The sequence below is a fragment of the Schistocerca gregaria genome, chromosome 6 (genome assembly GCF_023897955.1).
Source record: "Schistocerca gregaria isolate iqSchGreg1 chromosome 6, iqSchGreg1.2, whole genome shotgun sequence".
NCBI classification, from domain to species: Eukaryota; Metazoa; Arthropoda; class Insecta; order Orthoptera; family Acrididae; genus Schistocerca; species Schistocerca gregaria.
In genome coordinates, this window is record NC_064925.1 from 369,746,149 (window position 1) to 369,765,672 (window position 19,524).

At 39.7% G+C, this 19,524-nt stretch overlaps 1 protein-coding gene across 1 annotated transcript in view; it reads left to right on the forward strand.

The window, feature by feature from the left end:
- The first annotated feature begins 10,078 nt into the window (after positions 1-10,078).
- Positions 10,079-19,524, forward strand: part of LOC126277994 (AT-rich interactive domain-containing protein 5B-like) — a 771,607-nt gene continuing 762,161 nt past the window's right edge. Inside the window, exons 1-2 of the mRNA XM_049977668.1 lie at positions 10,079-10,239; positions 10,455-10,712. Coding sequence (XP_049833625.1) covers positions 10,189-10,239; positions 10,455-10,712 — 309 coding nt within the window. The 5' untranslated portion in view covers positions 10,079-10,188. The remainder of the gene's footprint in view (positions 10,240-10,454; positions 10,713-19,524) is intronic.

Sequence of the window (19,524 nt, forward strand, 5' to 3'; positions counted from 1 at the left end):
TCAACTATTCCACAAATTTCATTACCTCTTACACAAAAATCTGAAACTGGGTAACATTTAAGCCTTTGTGAAATATTTATACACACGCCAGTGTTCTAAATTACTATTATTATTATTTTTAAGCACATAGTCAAAGAACAGATCACCATTTAAAAATAATAAAAAAAGTCTACAAGACTGGCTGCAGAAACATTAAATTGGGTGAAAGGTACTTTTACTGAACCACTTGTGTTTAAAGACTGAGTCCTCTGTTAGAGAAAATCACATTTGTTGAGACTTTTCATTGACTACCATCACTCTGCAGTTAGAGAAGTAAGAACTGATATCCACCTGTGGCATGTTGAAAATTTGAATCAAAACTTATCTACATCAATACTCCGCAAATCACTATGACGTACATAAAAGTAGATGCTTTTTATTCTAGTGTGCATTAATACAGCTCTGGGAAATCCTGCTGGACTGTAAATAACTGAAAGGTTCATAAACAAAATGGATAACTTTTCTAGCTTTTGGACAAATGTAAGTCATCACAAGGTAATCCAGAGAGAGAGAGAGAGAGAGAGAGAGAGAGAGAGAGAGAGAGAGAGAGAGAGAGAGAGAGAGAGAGAGTGGGGGGTACGTCACATTCACATGTCTATGTTTGTGTATGTGTATCATATAGCTCTGAAAAATGATTCAGCTGAATGCTAGGCAGTGTTCTGAGTCTTGTTTAGTCTTTTGATGGCTTAGTGCCTCAGCTGTTCAATGTGTTAGTTATTATTAAGTATTACGTTTCTTCCTATTTCATTTTAAGATGAAGAGTGGAAAGAATGATTGGTTACCACTGTGGATGTTGCTATTATAGTTGCAGCCACAAACAATTGCAGTCGAATTTAGGCTGCTTTTGTGCTCCTACAACACACTTTTTCTGGCAGCCACTGAGTATTCAGTAGTGTACTGAGAGCTCTGCTGTGATTGCTGCAGCTAATGCGAGCATTAAATGTGATCATAGTGAGTTGTTTAGTGTACTTCTGTTCCATTTGTTGCTGTCATCGGTGATAGAGGTGGTAAGTGACAAATTCTGCATAAGGAAGTGTAAGACATAATTTGCAGGATGGACGTAAAGAAGGCACATGTTTGAAACCCAAATGTTACTTAGAATCAGTAACAATGCTGATTCCCAACCATGCCTCGATGTGAGCAAACCAGGAGGGAGGAGGAGATCAGTGCTTAACGTACCATCAACAATGTGGTCATTAGAGACTGAGCGCAAGTTCGGATTAAGGAAGGACGTGGAAGGAAATCGGCTATGCCCTTTCAAAGGAACCAGCCTGGCATTTGCCAGGAGGAGTTTAGAAAACTCACAGGAAATCTAAATCAGGACGGTTGGACACTGGTTTAAACCATCGTCCTCCCAAACACAATTCCAGTGTGTCGCACAAACTGTCATCGTTCATGGATCGGACTATAGTTAAATCTTATCCTCATCCCTGTGGTCTCTACAGCACTGATGCACAGACAGATTAAAATATTTTTAGTTTTCATCCGAAAAACTGGTTCTGGTAATTTTCAAAGTAGGTTGTTGTTCTTAGAGAAGACAAGCTGATTGAGAAGAAAAACGGCCTAAAACAATGTAGTGCACTACACACTCTACTTTTCATCACCATTATAAATGAGACAATGCCAGAAGTGACAGCATGAATGGGAGATGAAAATATGAAAGCAATGGCATTTGCAAATGATTTAATGATGTGGAGAAATGGAAACTAAGTAGTACAAGAAAGGCTAAAAGTATGGGAGAAAGTGGTGGGACAGGATGAACTGACTTAACGTGTGTGAAGTGATGGTGGTAATGAGGAATAAGATTACAGTAGCAATGGATGTAAACATTAAATTTCACACACTACTGAAAGTGGAAAGTTGTAAGCATCCGACGACCATAATAGAAGGTGCCGGAAGGTCTGATAAGGAGCGTAACCTGGTCTGGAGCAGGAATTGTATAGCTTAACTACAGACAATTGTTACAGCAAGCATATTATGCACCAGTATTCACATACATATTGGAAACATGGGCAGTGACAAAAAGGAAGGTGAGCAGGAGACATGGTTGTGAGATTAAATTTCAATATGCAGGATAGCGTAGAGTAAGGAATGAGTTGCCGAGAGAAATAGTGAAAGAAAAACCCATGCAAGAGAGCACAGAAAGGCAAGATTTAGATGGTAGGGCATGTTAAAAGAATGGGAGTTGGTAGGATACACAGACAAGCTCATGAAATGGTAACAAGAGGCAAGACACACAGTGAACAGCTGAGAGGCAGATGGATCCTTGGAGTTGATGAAAGTGTGAAGAAGAGAGGAGAAGACTGAGACATAGTGGAGAGGGGAGCATGATGGGAGGACAGGAAAATATTGAGATGCTTATGGTCCAAGCAGACCTAATCAAGAGCATGAAATGAAGAGGATGGAGACAGTATCAAGTAGCTCTAACTATATTGAAAAACATACGTTTGCTCCTAAATAAACACACACAGGAGTACCGCAAGGTACTGTGCTAGTTCCAGCGCTGTTGCCAACTTACACTAATGATTTCCCAACACAATGTCAAGCATGGGCAAACAAAATTGTCTGCAGATGACTGTAATGTACTGTTCACTGACAAGTCACCAGAAGTACTAGGAGAGACAGCAGATGAAACACTTAGCAGCATATGTAAGGGTAACAAACAATAAAGTCACACTTAAGCTCTATGAATGTCTAAATAAACCAAAAAAAAAGAGATAATAGTAAACTAAAAATACATAATGAATCCACACAATGAAACTTTCTGGCAGTTATAACTGTGTGCTGGACAGGGACTTAACTCCAGGACCTTAGCCTTTTGCAAGCAATTGCTCTACTAACTTAGCTATGCAAACATGACTCACGACCCATCCTTACTGCTTTACTTCCAAATGGAGTACATATCTTACCTTCCAAAATTTACATAAGTTCTCTTGTCATAGTTGCAGGACTAGCACTCCTACATGAAAGGGTACTGTGGCGACATAGCTCAGACACAGCCTGGAGGATGTTCCCAGAATGTGTGCTGATATGAAACTTCCTACCAGATTAAAAGGTCCATGGTTCGAGTCCTGGTCCGGCACACGGTTTTAATCTGCCAGGAAGTTTCATATTAGTAACAATGTGTCATAACCACAAAATTTCAGGGAATGCATCCTGACTGTCAAAGTGGGGATAACATGTAAAAACACTTAGTAACGCCTTCTATAGCAAGTTATACACCACAAATTCTACATCACTATGCAATATTTTATACATCAGATCAGTATATTTTGCTTATGCTGTCATTAGTTGTGACATTATTTTTTGGGAAGTGAGTAGGAATAATATCAAAGCTATGTAAAAGACTTAGGTACAATCTGCTTCTTCAACACAAAACTACAAAAAAAGAAAGAAATACAAAATAAAAATTTTTACATGGTAATGGAGTACCTGAATTTAAAAAGTTTATCAGTACTTAATTTATGAAGTTCTGTATTATAAGTAGAAACACTAACCATATAAGACTGAGAAGCCAATGGGTATATAGATTAAAGAAATTCACTCTCAGTTCAGTTGTTGACAACAGTATGAGTCATTAATTTTTGCTGTTAGTTTGTCTGTTTTGGAAGGTGAAATCCACACAATGCAAATTGTTTCATGGATTAGCAAAAAATAAACTTAAGTCTTACTATTTTTCTTAGTATATGCCACAAGAATCCTGTCACTCAACCAGATGTCTGCCCACAACAAGCAGTACTGCAGTGGAGACTGAATGAATATTTTGTAAGCTACTGTATTTAATTGCAATTTTTGCAGTACTGTACCAGTAAACTGAAGCCTATTTTTATTTATATACAGTTGAGTACGTGTAATTGTTCCACTTTGTAATCAACAATCCTTTATTAACCATTTGCTACTCGCAGCAGAATAGGTTTACTCACTAAAACACAAGTGGTACTTTCAAAACATTATAGAGCAAGGAGAGAGAATATTTTGAAAATTTACTAAAAATTGTTTTTGTGAGGTTTCAGTCTTTGCGCGGTCTGTATCTTGATACATCAAAGTTTAGTTTCCCTCTGGTTTTATGATGGTGTACTCCCTCGTGCCAAACTCACTTAAATTCCTTTCAACATAAAATAATTCTGTTTTGAGGTTTAGAACAGTCAGTACCTTCGGCTGAACAAAGAGGGGCAGTGTTCCTTATGATTCATTCTGCTCATTATTCTGATTACGTTTCTTTTTTAACTTACAGGAATGTCCTCATATCGGTATGTCTCGGGAGATGAGTGAATGGAAAAGGTCAAAATATGTTACCTTCAGATATTGTGCCTCATTAGTGGCAGCCTTGTCAGTTTCCATATGACAGTCACATTTGAGCTATCATATTGTGGAGATGGGTAATACATTCTGCCCAGTTTAATTTGCAATCAGTGTGAAAGCCTAAAAGTTTCACTGATTTACTTTTTATCTCTTTAGCTAATCGTGAAAATAGTTCTGGGTCTTGTCAGGATTACAGAGTTTTATGACTACATTACAAGAAGGTCTGCCTCTGTAGCCCAGTGGTCAGCATGTTTGGCTGCTATGCAGAGGACCCTAGTTCAATAGCCAGTACTGCCAGGGATTTAACCTTGACTGGAGGACTGAAACAGGGTGGATTCGTGATTTCCTGTCAGGAAGGTCGCAGTTCATAGTAATAGACGGCAAATCATCGAGTAAAACTGAAGTGATATCAGGTGTTCCCCAGGGAAGCGTCCTGGGACCTCTACTGTTCCTGATCTATATAAATGACCTGGGTGACAATCTGAGCAGTTCTCTTAGACTGTTCGCAGATGATGCTGTAATTTACCGTCTAGTAAGGTCATCCGAAGACCAGTATCAGTTGCAAAGCGATTTAGAAAAGATTGCTGTATGGTGTGTCAGGTGGCAGTTGACGCTAAATAACGAAAAGTGTGAGATGATCCACATGAGTTCCAAAAGAAATCCGTTGGAATTCGATTACTCGATAAATAGTACAATTCTCAAGGCTGTCAATTCAACTAAGTACCTGGGTGTTAAAATTACGAACAACTTCAGTTGGAAGGACCACATAGATAATATCGTCGGGAAGGCGAGCCAAAGGTTTCGTTTCATTGGCAGGACACTTAGAAGATGCAACAAGTCCACTAAAGAGACAGCTTACACTACACTCGTTCGTCCTCTGTTAGAATATTGCTGCGCGGTGTGGGATCCTTACCAGGTGGGATTGACGGAGGACATCGAGAGGGTGCAAAGAAGGGCAGCTCGTTTTGTATTATCGCGTTATAGGGGAGAGAGTGTGGCAGATATGATACACGAGTTGGGATGGAAGTCATTACAGCATAGACGTTTTTCGTCGCGGCGACACCTTTTTACGAAATTTCAGTCACCAACTTTCTCTTCCGAATGCGAAAATATTTTGTTGAGCCCAACCTACATAGGTAGGAATGATCATCAAAATAAAATAAGAGAAATCAGAGCTCGAACAGAAAGGTTTAGGTGTTCGTTTTTCCCGCTCGCTGTTCGGGAGTGGAATAGTAGAGAGATAGTATGATTGTGGTTCGATGAACCCTCTGCCAAGCACTTAAATGTGAATTGCAGAGTAGTCATGTAGATGTAGATGTACTTAGCCTTGTGATGCCAATTGAGGGGTTACTTGAGTGGGGAGTAGCAGCTCCAGGGTCAAAAAAGCCAACAACAGCCGAGAAGCAGTGTGCTGAGCTCACATCCTTCAAACCACGTCCAATGACACCATATATCAGAGGATTAAAGAGCAGTCAATCGGTCCCAATTGAATGGAACACAATGCTTAGCTTTGCTTTTACATTACAAGAAACAAATTTATAGCTAATTTTAATTTTTCCTGAGTACCAGATGCAATTGTATGGTGTCATGGTGAGTGTTATGCAGTGGGTAACATAATCTAGATTAGCTCCTACATGGGAAAGTCAATCATTAATTGTCATGATAAAAGAAATGGACCAAGAAGTGATTCCTCCGGTACATCAGTCCAACCTCCCTTCAGTGAAGAAGATCTATTTTCAACTGCGATGAATTGTCTCCAGTTACTCAATTAGGATTTGGTTTCTTCTACAGATTAGTCACGAATACCACACATTTCAAATGGGGTAAATAAGAATTTAAAGTGTACAAAGTCAAAGGATTTGTTCAAATGTGTGTGAAATCTTAAGGGACTTAACTGCTAAGATCATCAGTCCCTAAGCTTACACACTACTTAACCTAAATTATCCTAAGAACAAACACACCCACCCATGCCCGAGGGAGGACTCGAACCTCCGCCGGGATCAGCAGCACATTCCATGACTGCAGCGCCTTAGACCACTCGGCTAATCCCGCGCTGCTTAAAGGATTTACTGAACTCGCAAAGTACAACACATATCACTACACATTGTTATTTGCAAGTACCCATATAGGATGACAGACTCTGTAGAGGTATGTCACTATAAAGCATAGCAACATGTCTCATTTTCCTTTCACCAGGCCGGTGAAAGATGTAAGTCTGAAAAATGTGACAACAGTAAGTAGAACCGTTAAGAGCATCTACTGTGCCTGGGTGCATTGCATTTGTTTGCAAATGTGAGAAAGAAAAATGCACAGAAAGCGACGATGGACGCGTAATTAGGACTGGACAGAGAGGGTTCACTTACATTTTGCAGTCATGTTTTGGGAGTACTGTGGACTCCAAAGAAGAAACAGGCCCAACAACAATGGTTGAGCACTAAAGAAAAATGAATGTTGTTATACAGACTCTACACTATGCTGTCTCTATTACATACAAATTTATGGTTTACACTAGCATTGAAGCACCATGTATGAACGTTCTGTCTGAAAAGTTTTGTTAATTATCAGTTGTTGAGAGCTGAGAACTTATTTGAATATAGCAGAATTATGGAAACTGTCTTTTATGATTTCCTAGTGAGTTGTTTAAATGTAGAAGCTCTCTTATAGCCCTCGCCCCCCCTGCAATTGGCAAACAAGTCTGCATTATCGCCTTTTGATTAAACTACTGTCACAGAAGAGGTCATAGAGCAGGAATTTTATGCAAATTTACAGTATGATTTGAACAATATGTGCATTATGACAATCCAATAATGCCGAAGTGGACAGCAGCAACATTGCCAGCACACTCAAAGTGTGATACAACAATGCTGTTCAGCTGATACACAACACAACTTGCTGGTTTTCACATAAAACATGGCAACAGGGGAAATTACACAAACAGAACAGTCGGTGACACAGGAGAGGAAGACGGTTCATCGTTTGAGCAACAGCATCACCTCCTTCCCTGCACTCAAAATGTCAAAAGTTATATGTTATGACAATTGAGACATGTGCAACATAACTTTCATTCTATGAATGCAAAAATATATTCTTGGGTCTACTGTACCGTACACCAAAACTGTGCAAAGAACAAATGTTTAAACTGACACATGAGTTATTTTCATTTATTAATGTCTTAACTCCAGTAACCACACTGGAAAAGTCATGCATTCTTCTCAATCAAGTTGGTTTCGCTGTTTAGGAGGAAATGTATTGAATTACAGTTCATCATACATTTCTCCTGAGAGAGCTTTTCCAAGCCATACGTGGAGAACAGAAAAAGCATAACAAACAAACAAAAATCAGCTCAAGATGTTATTTGGAACTCAAGAAGAGTGCAACAGGTACAGTTCAACTTGTCACTTCATTCAAATAAGAGAAACATGAAAGTCAGTCTGGCACATTATTACATTCTGAAATAGTACACCCGTCACTGTGTTGATTTAAACGACAAAAGTTCTAGCTTATTTTCAATTTTCATAACTTGTTGGCTGTGGAACTATCTTCTGGGAGTAATGCGACTGAACAATTTATTCAACAAATTTGAGCATTATGATTATTGAGTAAACCAGATACAACACTGACAAAAGCATCCTCAAAATTCTTTGACTCTTACACTTGGGTTGTAGCACGTTACTTCTTACTGGTTTTTAAGGCCTACAGTCAAGCATCCATTTCAGATAAGCTGCAATTTACAAAACAACAAAAATAATAAAACTTTTCTTCATTATGGATGTGGATCACTGTGCCTGTGATGAACAAAGGTTTTCAGAAATAACTGGAACCAGTTGCCTTTTGTGATTCTTCAGTTCATATTTATTTACCATGACCAGTTTCAAGTTCCCTACAAATGATGTAAATTCAGTCCTCAACTGTTTAGTTCTTCTGTCTTTCCACAGCTACACAAACCCAATAATGCTCCAAATATTCATTAAAATTGTGTACCACCTGATGAGTTGATAGGCTATTTGAATTCAGTCACTGCAAATAAATAAAAACGGAAAGGTGAGTGGTTTCAGTTATTCCTGGAAACATTTAACAAAAAAGAAAAAAAGCAACTAGGTTGTGTTTCCTTGTGTGTCATTCAGAGCACAAGTTCTATGTTTTGATGAAAATATCTATAAAAAATTGTTATACAGCTCAGAGCAAAAAAATGAAGAATCTTTGCAAATTCAATGAAAAACTGACTGAAGTTGGGAAACAGGAATGTTCACAAATCCATAGCAAATAAGCCTCTGTTCTAGCTCCATGTATTATTGTTTTTTGATGACTATCAGTGTAATCATGTAATGATTAGCGAGGAAGTAATGTGGAAGCATGTAAAGAACATAACAGTTTACTAGCAGTACCCTCTTAATAAAGCTTACAGATTCTTCCCTCTGCTAATTTCTTTAAGTGCAAACATTTTAAGTTAGGCTTTACTGTGACTGTTATTGACATTAAATGAAACAACAGCAAACTTGTAGTTCCATTTAACACTAATAATTTCTACTGTAGTTTATTCAAAACTTCCAGACTTTTTGATAGTGAGATATTTACAATACAAGAAGAGGGGAAAAATGTGGTGTATTACAGAAATCTAAATAAAATAAATGAATCCAATTGAGCCTGTTTACCCGGCACAGTTCTAGGCAGTGCTTGAATCAAATAAAACCAAACTTATGTAATTTCCAGTTATAAACAAAAATATGATTTTTAAGGAGTGATATCAGAATTTTTTATGTAGAGATGAAATGCGTTGCAAAATAGGAAAGCTATGAACTCCAACAGCTGCTCACTGCTCATTTATCACAATGTTCTACAAGCGAAGCAAAACCATCTGCCTATTGCTTGCTTGAGCATTGTGGCTAGTTCCACTCTTTCGTTTTGCCTGAAATGATGTTTACATTACTATGTTAAAGGCAATCATAAACTAAGTATACTTGGTTTGTCCGATAGAAAACCTCTCACTAACTCACTATCCTTGTGGATATTCTAATTATGGATCCATACAACATAAAGAATATCTAACGTAATCCTACAACTGCTTTCGTGTGCTAACTTTAATAATTTCCGCTCTCAGGGATCGGACGTGTTTCTTAACGTACCCTATCCACATCGTGTTGTAACACATAGTTATCATCGTATAAATGTTAGATACATGTTCTTGGAGCAACCGTATTCCGTACCCAATATTTTTACTGAAAATATTTTTTTGTAACATGCATTCATCACTGGAATGTGGTCTGTTACCTACGAATGTATATATTTTAAACCACACAAACATACGTCTAATCTTAGATAATAAACACACTCGTTTTGGAAGGTAATTCCAACGCAGGTTACACATTTTCATTTAAAGGGACTGCTTTTGCGATTCACATTTAAAACGGTTGAGCTAACCTGAACAGCAGTCAACACATCAAATTTTTAAATTCTGTAACTATTATTAGTAGAAAATAAATTGACACTTTGTTTTAGTTGCAATTACCGTTAAAAATCAATCACCTAAATTTTCATTTCCGTGGGCTTTTTTACTTCGAACAAACATTTTCACTTAAACACGCCATGTTTGCATGCATTTAGTGATACAGATGGTATAAGCTGATAACGAACTTGTCTCCTGCAAAGTATATCAACTCAAAAAACAGTAACAAACGAAGAAACAAAAGTACAGGTATGAGGAAACTACACTACAACACCATATGGACAATAATCCGCCATTATTTTCTTTCCTGTATCAGAGCATCATGGGTAGGAAACACAGTATCGGTGACGTCACATAATTAGAGTAAATACAAAGTAGACTGATGTGCAAGTGGTGTGCTGTGTATGAGCTCAGTGATTTCTTACGATTTTATAATGGATAACAATAAGATACAGGTACGTAAATTATTTTAGAGGGACTATTAGACAAGTATTAGTATCTAATAATATTTTTGAAGAGATTGAATCATTTTAATAGTGTGTTTATTAGATATATTGACATCTACTGAACCGTTCAAAGTCATGAATGGATCTATGGGAAGTGCGTCTATGAATTCGAATACGAGGGCGGTACAAATTGATTATAATACATGTCATGTCTTTAATTTCAGTTAATCGGTGCACCTTGCGGACACCACGGCCCCTATACGTTCTATAAAGCGTTTAAATATAACAAAAACGGAAAGTGCAGGATTTTAGCCCTAAGTGATTTTTTCTTTGTGAAGTTATGGAGTGATTCTGATTTAATGAGTATTGGAGAATTACAGTTGTTGTGGATGGACAAAAATAGCGAACAAGTGCTAGCGAGCTTACGTTTATATTTTCTACCCGAAAATACGCCAGAAGGAAGAAGTGATGATCATGGAGAGGTAAGAATGTTGACTATTCGAATTACTTTTAAGTTATTAAATGTTATAACATTTTCATTTATTTATGTAAATTTTAGAAAGTTTTAATATAGTAGATTAATTATTTATAAATGTAAATAATTATAGTATTTATATTTAATTATGGAATTAATTTTATATCTATTTGCAAATTTATTTCATGATCACATTATTTTGTCGTTTCATTAAGTATGTTTTCAAAATAACGTAACAGCTCGCTCACATAGGCGATGTAGTTATGAAGACGACCTTGGAACGAGGTAGATTCAGGCCCGCAATGTGTGTGCTTAAATATTGGGATACTGCATATCACAGGACACGTCGATGATAACGTTTCGTAGAGGCAAAGCAAATAGAATAATATCTTCATTGCTTGGCTTCTACTGCAATTGGCAGAGCCTGATGGTAATTAGTGTACGGGAGCAAATAGCAAATAACCGTCTTGTACATGCGATGCGAATAATTTTCCTTTTCAATACAAAGTACTTCAGTTTTATAAGACAACCAGACGGGTAATGATACATTCTGTCGAGAGTGTAGTCTATTTTCATAGCGCAGAGAGTCGTTTCGATATAGAGTGACCTTCGAACTGAGGCATTAGTGCTAATTGCACTGTACTTTTATTCGCATATTGTGAAGATTTTGTAGAAAACAGCACCGTAATGGAAACAAGTCGTTTTACAAATTCCCGTAATTTGTTAGCGTGGCTGAAGTCTTGCTTTATCATATACGTAATTTCGCGCGATATTCCTGTCGTGTTTGAGCAAACTTAATCGGATGTTCTGGACAACTACTTTTTTTCGTCCCCCACTCTTCGAGGTGACAGCATGTTTTAATAGGACTATAGGCGCATAGCACACAGATCGTGGAGTAACCCCACTGCTCTCCTAATCCACAAATTTTCCGTGTGTCATAATAAGGGCAAAACATATCGTAACATGGGAGGATTTATAATGTATTACAAAAGCATTGTGATTGCATCGTATACACCAGGGAGTAACGTCTGTGTGATACTTTTCCCCACTTGTTTAGAATTATCTAAGGATCTTAGATAATGAGACGTTGGAATTCGTTTTGGCAGAAAGTTATTCCAAATACTAATTACAAAACACACAAAATTTCTTGAGTAGCTGTACGCCTATAATTGTGAGCAACTTTTTTTCATTTTATACACATGGACATAACTTGGGAGTTTTTATGTATAAAAAAGCTCTGCCTTTTTTTATCGGACCATAAAAGAGGAGTGCAGCGCAGTAGTGGGTGGGGGCTGGAAAGAGAAGGGTATAAAGCTGTACTCGCGCTGTTGCCATTTGGCCGGTACATTGATAGCCCCCTTACGGCAAAGTAATTTATGGAATAGCTCCGCAGTTTGCTGTCACTTAGCCGGAGAATTAGTGACGAGCACCTTCAGATCCGCAACCTGATTGATACCTCGTTTCGAGCTATCTGAGCGGCAGTCGCAGGTGAATGCGATTTGATGGCATCGGCATAACTGGCGATATATATTGCAGATGAAACGATTCCGTGCGTTTTCCGGCCGTAGCGACCGCTTTCATTAAGCAACCAAGAATGATGCCGTCGCTTCAGGCTGATTAACTCGCCGAAATTACGTGACGTATAGTTCCTCCCTCTTTAATACTCGGTTGTCCGCGGGCTGTTGAAGGAAGGAGGGTAGTAATTCGGCACCGAAGTGTGACCAAGACCGATGGAAGGTTACATTGCCCGTGTGCAATGCTTACAAGCAGGCGCGGAATTTAGTTTCACAGCCTCAGAGCTTTTTGCAGAGGGGTGTGAAGTAGGAGAAATGTGACTGCTTCAAGCTAGCAGATACAATATACTCGCAGCTACAACAACGATCACTTAGTTGGAATAGTAAATCATGCTATAACAACGAACTACAAACTTATCACTAATTTCCTGTGCGCTAGGTGCTGTATACAATTTCAGGAACGTGAACAGCTGTTTATTTTCTTGAGGAGTCTTAGGGAATCGCAGGATTTCTCCCCAATGTAGAGGGGTTTTACCCATTCATAGACGCGGTAGTAATACTTAAAAAGTTGTTATTGTCGATGATGATGATGATGATCACCATAATGTCTGTTAGGACACTACTCACCTCTCTTCATTCTTAGAAAGAATGGATATTTCAGTTAAAGGATAGGCAGTTCGTAAGTAGCACATTTTGGATAACTGTGGTTATTTTTTGTGCCAGTAGACTAAATTTTACTTGCCAACTGGGCTGATATATTTGATGCGGTAAGAGGTGGTGGTACCTACACTAGTTCATTTCCTCCGTCAGTGAGTGGTTTGAACACTGCTTTGAAATATTCTTCCGTTAGCTGGCTCGACGATTGTATTCGATGCCCTGTCAAGCTTTGTCCGCTGCCTTTCTCAATCCTTCAGTGTACATATCAGCATAAAGTGTCACTGTAATGGAAAAGTTTGACGTTCTTCTTCTGCGCTGGGTCACCCACTGTTGTGAATCTGAGCTCGACGGCCGGAGAGTCCACGCAACAAAAGTTTCGTACAACACGTTATTCGCTGCATTCAGCTGGCGTACCGGAAAACGAACGGAAGATTTAGACTGGAGTGTGTACTGGCGATGATGAGCCGACGTGGTCTGAACAAGGCCACCTGTCCCAGCTGTTGATACATGCTATCGCACGGACGGGCGCATTTCACTTTGGATCAATAAGCAGCGTGTCCCAGTCGCAAGTAAATGTTTGTACAGAACAGCGTTCAGACTCGGGATAGTTCCAGTAATTAAACTAAACTCAGTTATTTACCAAATACATACCGTATCGCTGTAACGGTCTTAAACTTTTTTAAAAAATAGGTATTAAAAGCTATTAGCCAATTGCGCTCTGTATTCGAAATAATATGGTACTGTTCCTGGAAACATGTCACCGTTTATCGGAAATTTGAGCGTTCTTGTTACCGTTATGTTTACTCGTAAGCTCCGCACTGTACAGTGGATGGCAGAGGGTACTTCGTGTCGAAATTAGTTGCTCTCTGTCCTGTTTCATATGCTTATGGGACGAGGGCAAAGCGACCACCTTTATGCCTCCGTAGTAAAGCGAAGCTACCCAGGTGGCCCTGATCTTTAACTTTGGACTCCTGATTACCGATCAAATTTTGCATTTTACGCATTGCAACCTTCTCTCTTTTCGTATTGTCGTCGTATATCCCAATTATATGATGGAGACAGAATTGTGGTACTGTGCAACTATAATGTTAATTCTCTAAAACTGCACAAAATGGCTTTTCAGTAAGTCGCCAAGTCGCCTATTTTCAAATAGATCCCGTTGTAACTCGTACCCCCGAGCATCACTATACAGTTTTCGCATGGTTTTTATTGACCTGTGCGAGCCTAGCCACTTTTCTAATAATTGCTTCGGCGTCATCCTTCAGACCAATGTGTTAACAACACAGGAGTAGTAGTCCAGATTCAATCGCACTTCTATTCGCTTTCCTGGGCATAGCTGACATTTCAGCAGAACTGCCCCAATAAATCCAAGCCTGTGCTATATATTGAAAGAATACTGTAATATTCTCCATAATTTTACCTCTCTCTTTAATGATTTATATCGGCTTTGGACTCGTATTTGACCGAGGGCTTAAAATTCATTTCCGACTACCCACATTTAAGTTTCTGTGGTTTCTTTAAATTACTTAAACCGAATGCTGGGAAGGCTGGTTCGAAACGCTTGTGGCCGATTACCGTCCTCATTCCCAAGTCCGACTTTAGTAACATCACTGTCGACGGGAAGATAACATTAGCTTTCTTCGTGAGAAAACGTCCAAAAGCTATTATATAAGTTACAGCAAAACAGCTGGCACTTAAGATTCGCCACGGAAGACAGGAGATGCGTCTTCGATTAAGAGAGGAGATGAGGGGCTGTTGAGAACGAAAAATTCCAGTTCAGAAATCAAGTATGGAGTAGTTGTGAGCAGTTCGAGCTTGGGGTGCTGATGTAATTAGGAAGTTCGCGGTTTACTAACAGAACTGTGGAATACAGTTACGAGTGCTATGGACATTGGATGTTCAGCTTGAGTAAACTAGCCTATATCTGAAAGATAAAAGTAGGCTCTGAGGAACCATTGTTGAACACAAGACCAGAAGAGTCTTTTTAACCAACTAAATATCTTACGCTTAGACCTTTTACGAAAAAGTTTAAATAACCTTTTGCACATTAGAACGCGGGGAAAACTTGATTTCTTCTAGCCTCACTGGAAGGATGTATGGATTTGCATCTACCACATACTTTCTTGGTGTACCGCAGAATAAAGGCGACCCTAACTTGAAGCCTGTTCCTGAGCGCACCAACTAGACTGGATGGTATCGAATTCAGGGACCAGTTTGAGTGCACACGGGAACGAAGCCCCCCAAATCACTGTGGCTGCGAATAAGAGAGGATCATCATTATCGTACAACAGTCTAAATGCAGTGTTCCGAAAACCAAACAGGGCTTCTGGAAATGGTTGCCTTTTTCTTTTTATAATCCTCTCTCATTGCAGTATGTCTTGAGGATATAGTCCAACTACAGGTAGCACTATTATTACAGTACTACTATGTACATTGCAGCTTCTTCCTGTGTAAGTGGATGACTGGCCGGTGTGGCCGAGCGGTTCTAGCCGCTTCAGTCTGGGACTGCGCGACCACTACGGTCTCAGGTTCGAATCCTGCCTCGGGCATGGATGTGTGTGATGTCCTTAGGTTAGTTAGGTTTAAGTAGTTCTAAGTTCTAGGGGACTGATGACCTAAAATGTCAAGTCCGATAGTGCTCAGAGCCATTTGAACCATTTGTAAGTGGATGTCAACAAAACGTTTTCGCATTCAGTGGAGAATGCTGGAAATTGAAATTTCGCAGAAAAAAATTTCGCCACAACGAAAGTCGCCTTTGTTTTAATTATTGCCGCCCTAGCTCGCATATCATACCCATGGCACTCTCTCCCCTATTTCGCAATAATACAAACACGCTGCCCTTCTTTGAATGTTTTTGGTGACCTCCGTCTGTCCTATACGGTAAATATTCCATTCCGCACAACATTACTGTAACAGAGGACGGTCACGCATAATGCAGGCAGTGGCTGTAGTATACCTGTTGCATATTGTAAGTGTTCTGCCAATAATACGCAGTCTTTGTTTTGCCTTCCTCATAACATTTTCTGTGTCATCGTTTCACCTTAAGTTGTTCGTAATTGTAATTCCTAGATAGTTCGTTGAATTGGCAGCCTTGAGTTTGCGCTATTTATCGTGTAACAGAAATGTAACAGATTAAGAAAATAACGCGGTTGAACGAGAGAAGACTTTAGGCTGCAGCTCGCTGCCCCATTTGTCAGACCATTGAATCATAGACGTCGGTCTAAATTCTTTCTCAAATCTTTTTCAATCACGAAACCGGTCAGCAGTTTGGAGTGAGACAGGGTTGTAGCCTATCATCAAAGTTGTTCAATCTGTACAAAAGAAATATTTGGAGTTGAAATTAAAGTCCAGGGAGAAGAAATAATAACTTTGACGTATGCAGATGGCATTGTAATTCTGTCAGAGACAGCAAAGGATTTCGAAGAGCAGTTGAGAACGGAATGGACAGTGTCATGAAAGGAGGATGTAAGATAAACGTCAACAAAAGCAAAACGAGGATAATGGAATGTAGTCGAATCAGTCACGTGATGCTGAGGAATTAGATTAGGAAACAATACACTTAAAGTACTAGATGAGTTTTGCTATTTTGGTAGCAAAATAACTGATAATTGCTAAAGTAGAGAGGTTACGAAATGTACACTGGTAAGAGCAAGAAAAGAGTTTCTGAAGAAGAGAAATTTGTTAACATCGAGTATAGATTTAAGTGTCGGGAAGTCTTTTCTGAAAGTATTTGTGTTGAATGTAGATATGTATGGAAGTGAAACTTGGATGACAAACAGTTTAGACAAGAAGAGAATAGAAGCTTTCGAAATGTGGTGCTACAGAAGAATGCTGAAGATTAGATGGGTAGATCACATAACTAATGAGTAAGTATTGAATAGGATTGGGGAGAAGAGAAGTTTGTGGCACAACTTGACAAGAAGAAGGGATCGGTTGGTAGGACATGTTCTGAGGCATCAAGGGATCACCAATTTAATATTGGAGGGCAGTGTGGAGGATAAAAATCGTAGAGGGAGACCAAGAGATGACTACACTAAGCAGATTCAGAAGGATGTGGGTTGCAGTAATTGCTAGAAGATACAGAGAATTGCACTGGATAGAGTAGCATGGAGAGCTGCATCAGACCAGTCTTTGGACTGAAGACCACAAAAGCAAACAACTGGTATAATGAATTAAAGGAAATGGCTTCCGCGTTTTTCCAACCACACTGTGTTTTCTTTTACCCAGGCATGTTTCAGCGTCACTGTGCCGTCATCAGTGGGTTTTAGTTTATTGAAAACTGTAAAAAGTGAACATATTTTAGGACGTAACTGATTTAACAAAGTAGGACTAAAGAAAGTTTCGTTAGTTTTGCATCTTACCGTGATATTACATTATATGGTTTTGCAGGATCAACTGTAAGGTGTCCTGCACTGATAGCTTGTTATCTGCAAACAAAACGATATAAATGCGAATGTCATCGGCGGGTTAACACATTCCTTGATTTTGGAGAAAAAGCGTGATTTTGGCGTGTCAAAAAACTTTCCTTAGGCCTCACTTTGTTAAATCAGTTACAAACGGAAATATGTTCACTTTTTACGCTTTCAATAAACAAAAACCCATTCATGATGGCACAGAGATGCTAAAGCATGTTTGTGTAAAAAGAAAAACGCAGTGTGTTTGCGAAAAGGCGGACCCCAAATACTATAATTTACCTGCAAACGTGGAAAGAAAATAAGAGCTGCAGACACAGAAGATGGTATAATGTTCTTTTGCACTATTGGTACCATTGGATCATCAGGACCCAGTTTCTTATTTCAAAATTAGGACATTGAAAATGAAAGAAACTTTTAGAAACTTAATATTTATTACTATTTCACCGTGAACACGCCTTCAAAAAAGCTGAATGAAGACATTACAGTGGTATTCTTCAGGGAGGCGCACGAAAAACCGGCCCCGAGTAGTGACTGCTCGCAAATTGCGCACGAATTTTTGCCCACCACGAGCAGATAGATAACATGTAGATATTAGATAACAAGGAAATACTGGCAGTACAAAACATAGTCGCAACAGCTTCGAAACAATGGATGAAAGTTATCGGGTGACAATGAGTACTCTAGTACCCGGGGCCGGTTTTCGTGGGCCACTGTATAACGCACACCAAGCTCTCAACATCCGTCGTAACAGAAATGGCTCACTACTTCATCAAGGATTAGCTGTAGACTTTTATCAAATGTAGAAGAAAATGCTTCGTTAAAAAAAAAAAAAAAAATTCTCGTACTCGCTAAGTGGGGGGTCAGTCTACATCAGAAAGGAAAACTGATGTACGGTCACAAACTTTCCTACTTTGAACACAACTCTGTTGAACAGCTCAGAGCAAATTGTCTGAAAGGTACTGGCGTGAGACTTGCAGTGCTACAGTGTTGCAAACATTCAATCGAATCAAAATTTCGCGGGGCCGCATGGCCCCACCGCAGCAGTGTGTGATCATTCACTGATGAGCGCGGTATTCGATTTTCAGGCGCTCTTTTGCGGATGGATCCCATTGGAGAGAGTGCTCAACTGATTGAACGACGACGACGACGGCACAATTTCCTCTGGCGTTTTCTTACGCTCACTTCGCGGCTTGTCTCTGACACCAACAGAAACAAAATCATTTTTCTCCCCTATCAAGCCTGGTAATATTACGCACCGGGGTCTTATCAGACCGATCTCTGAATGCATTTGTTATCCTCTGTCACTGCTCGCCCTGTCCGTTGACGTTCGTGCACTAGCACACAAGCCACTAATCGCTCCTCTACGGCGCAAGTATATCCGCTCACACCAGTCATGGCTTCACAACTGAAACAAAGCGATAGAATATGGACAACAGGGCTTTTCGTCAGCTTCAAGGGAAGTATACAACAAATATATTACACACACCAAAAAAAGTTTTGCATCACCTCGGTTCCGCGAGTTCCGCAACACGTACAGAAAACTGGAATTGAGATCAACTTAAAGATCATTTCCGCCCTTTTTTTATTGCTCATAGAAACCACACATAGCATGTTGTAGCACCATACAGCGAGATCTTTAGAGGTGGTGGACCAGACTGCTGTACACACCGGTACCTCTAACACCCTGTAGCACGTCCTCTCGCATTGATGCACGTTTGTATTAGTCGTGGCATACTATCCGCAAGTTCAAGAAGAAGACACCGTTGGTCCAGATTGCCCACTCCTCAACGGAAATTCGGCGTAGATCCCTCAGTGTGGTTGGTGGGTCACGTCGTCCATAAACAGCCCTTTTCAATCTATTCTAGGCATGTCCGCTAGGGTTCATGCCTGAGGACATGCTGGCCACTCTAGTCGAGCGCTGTCGTTATCCTGAAGGAAGTCATTCACAAGATGTGCACGACGGGGTCGCGAATTGTCCATGAAAACGAATGCCTCGCCAATATGCTGTCGATACGGTTGTACTATTGGTCGGAGGATGGTATGCACTTCTTGTACAGCCGTTGCGACGCCTTCCATGACCACCAGCGGCGTACGTTGGCCCCACATAATGCCACCCCAAAACATCAGGGAACCTCCACCTTGCTGGACCGTGTGGCTACGGCGTTCAGCCTGACCGCGTCGCCTCCAAACACGTCTTTGACGATTGTCTGGTTGAAGGCACATGCGATACTCA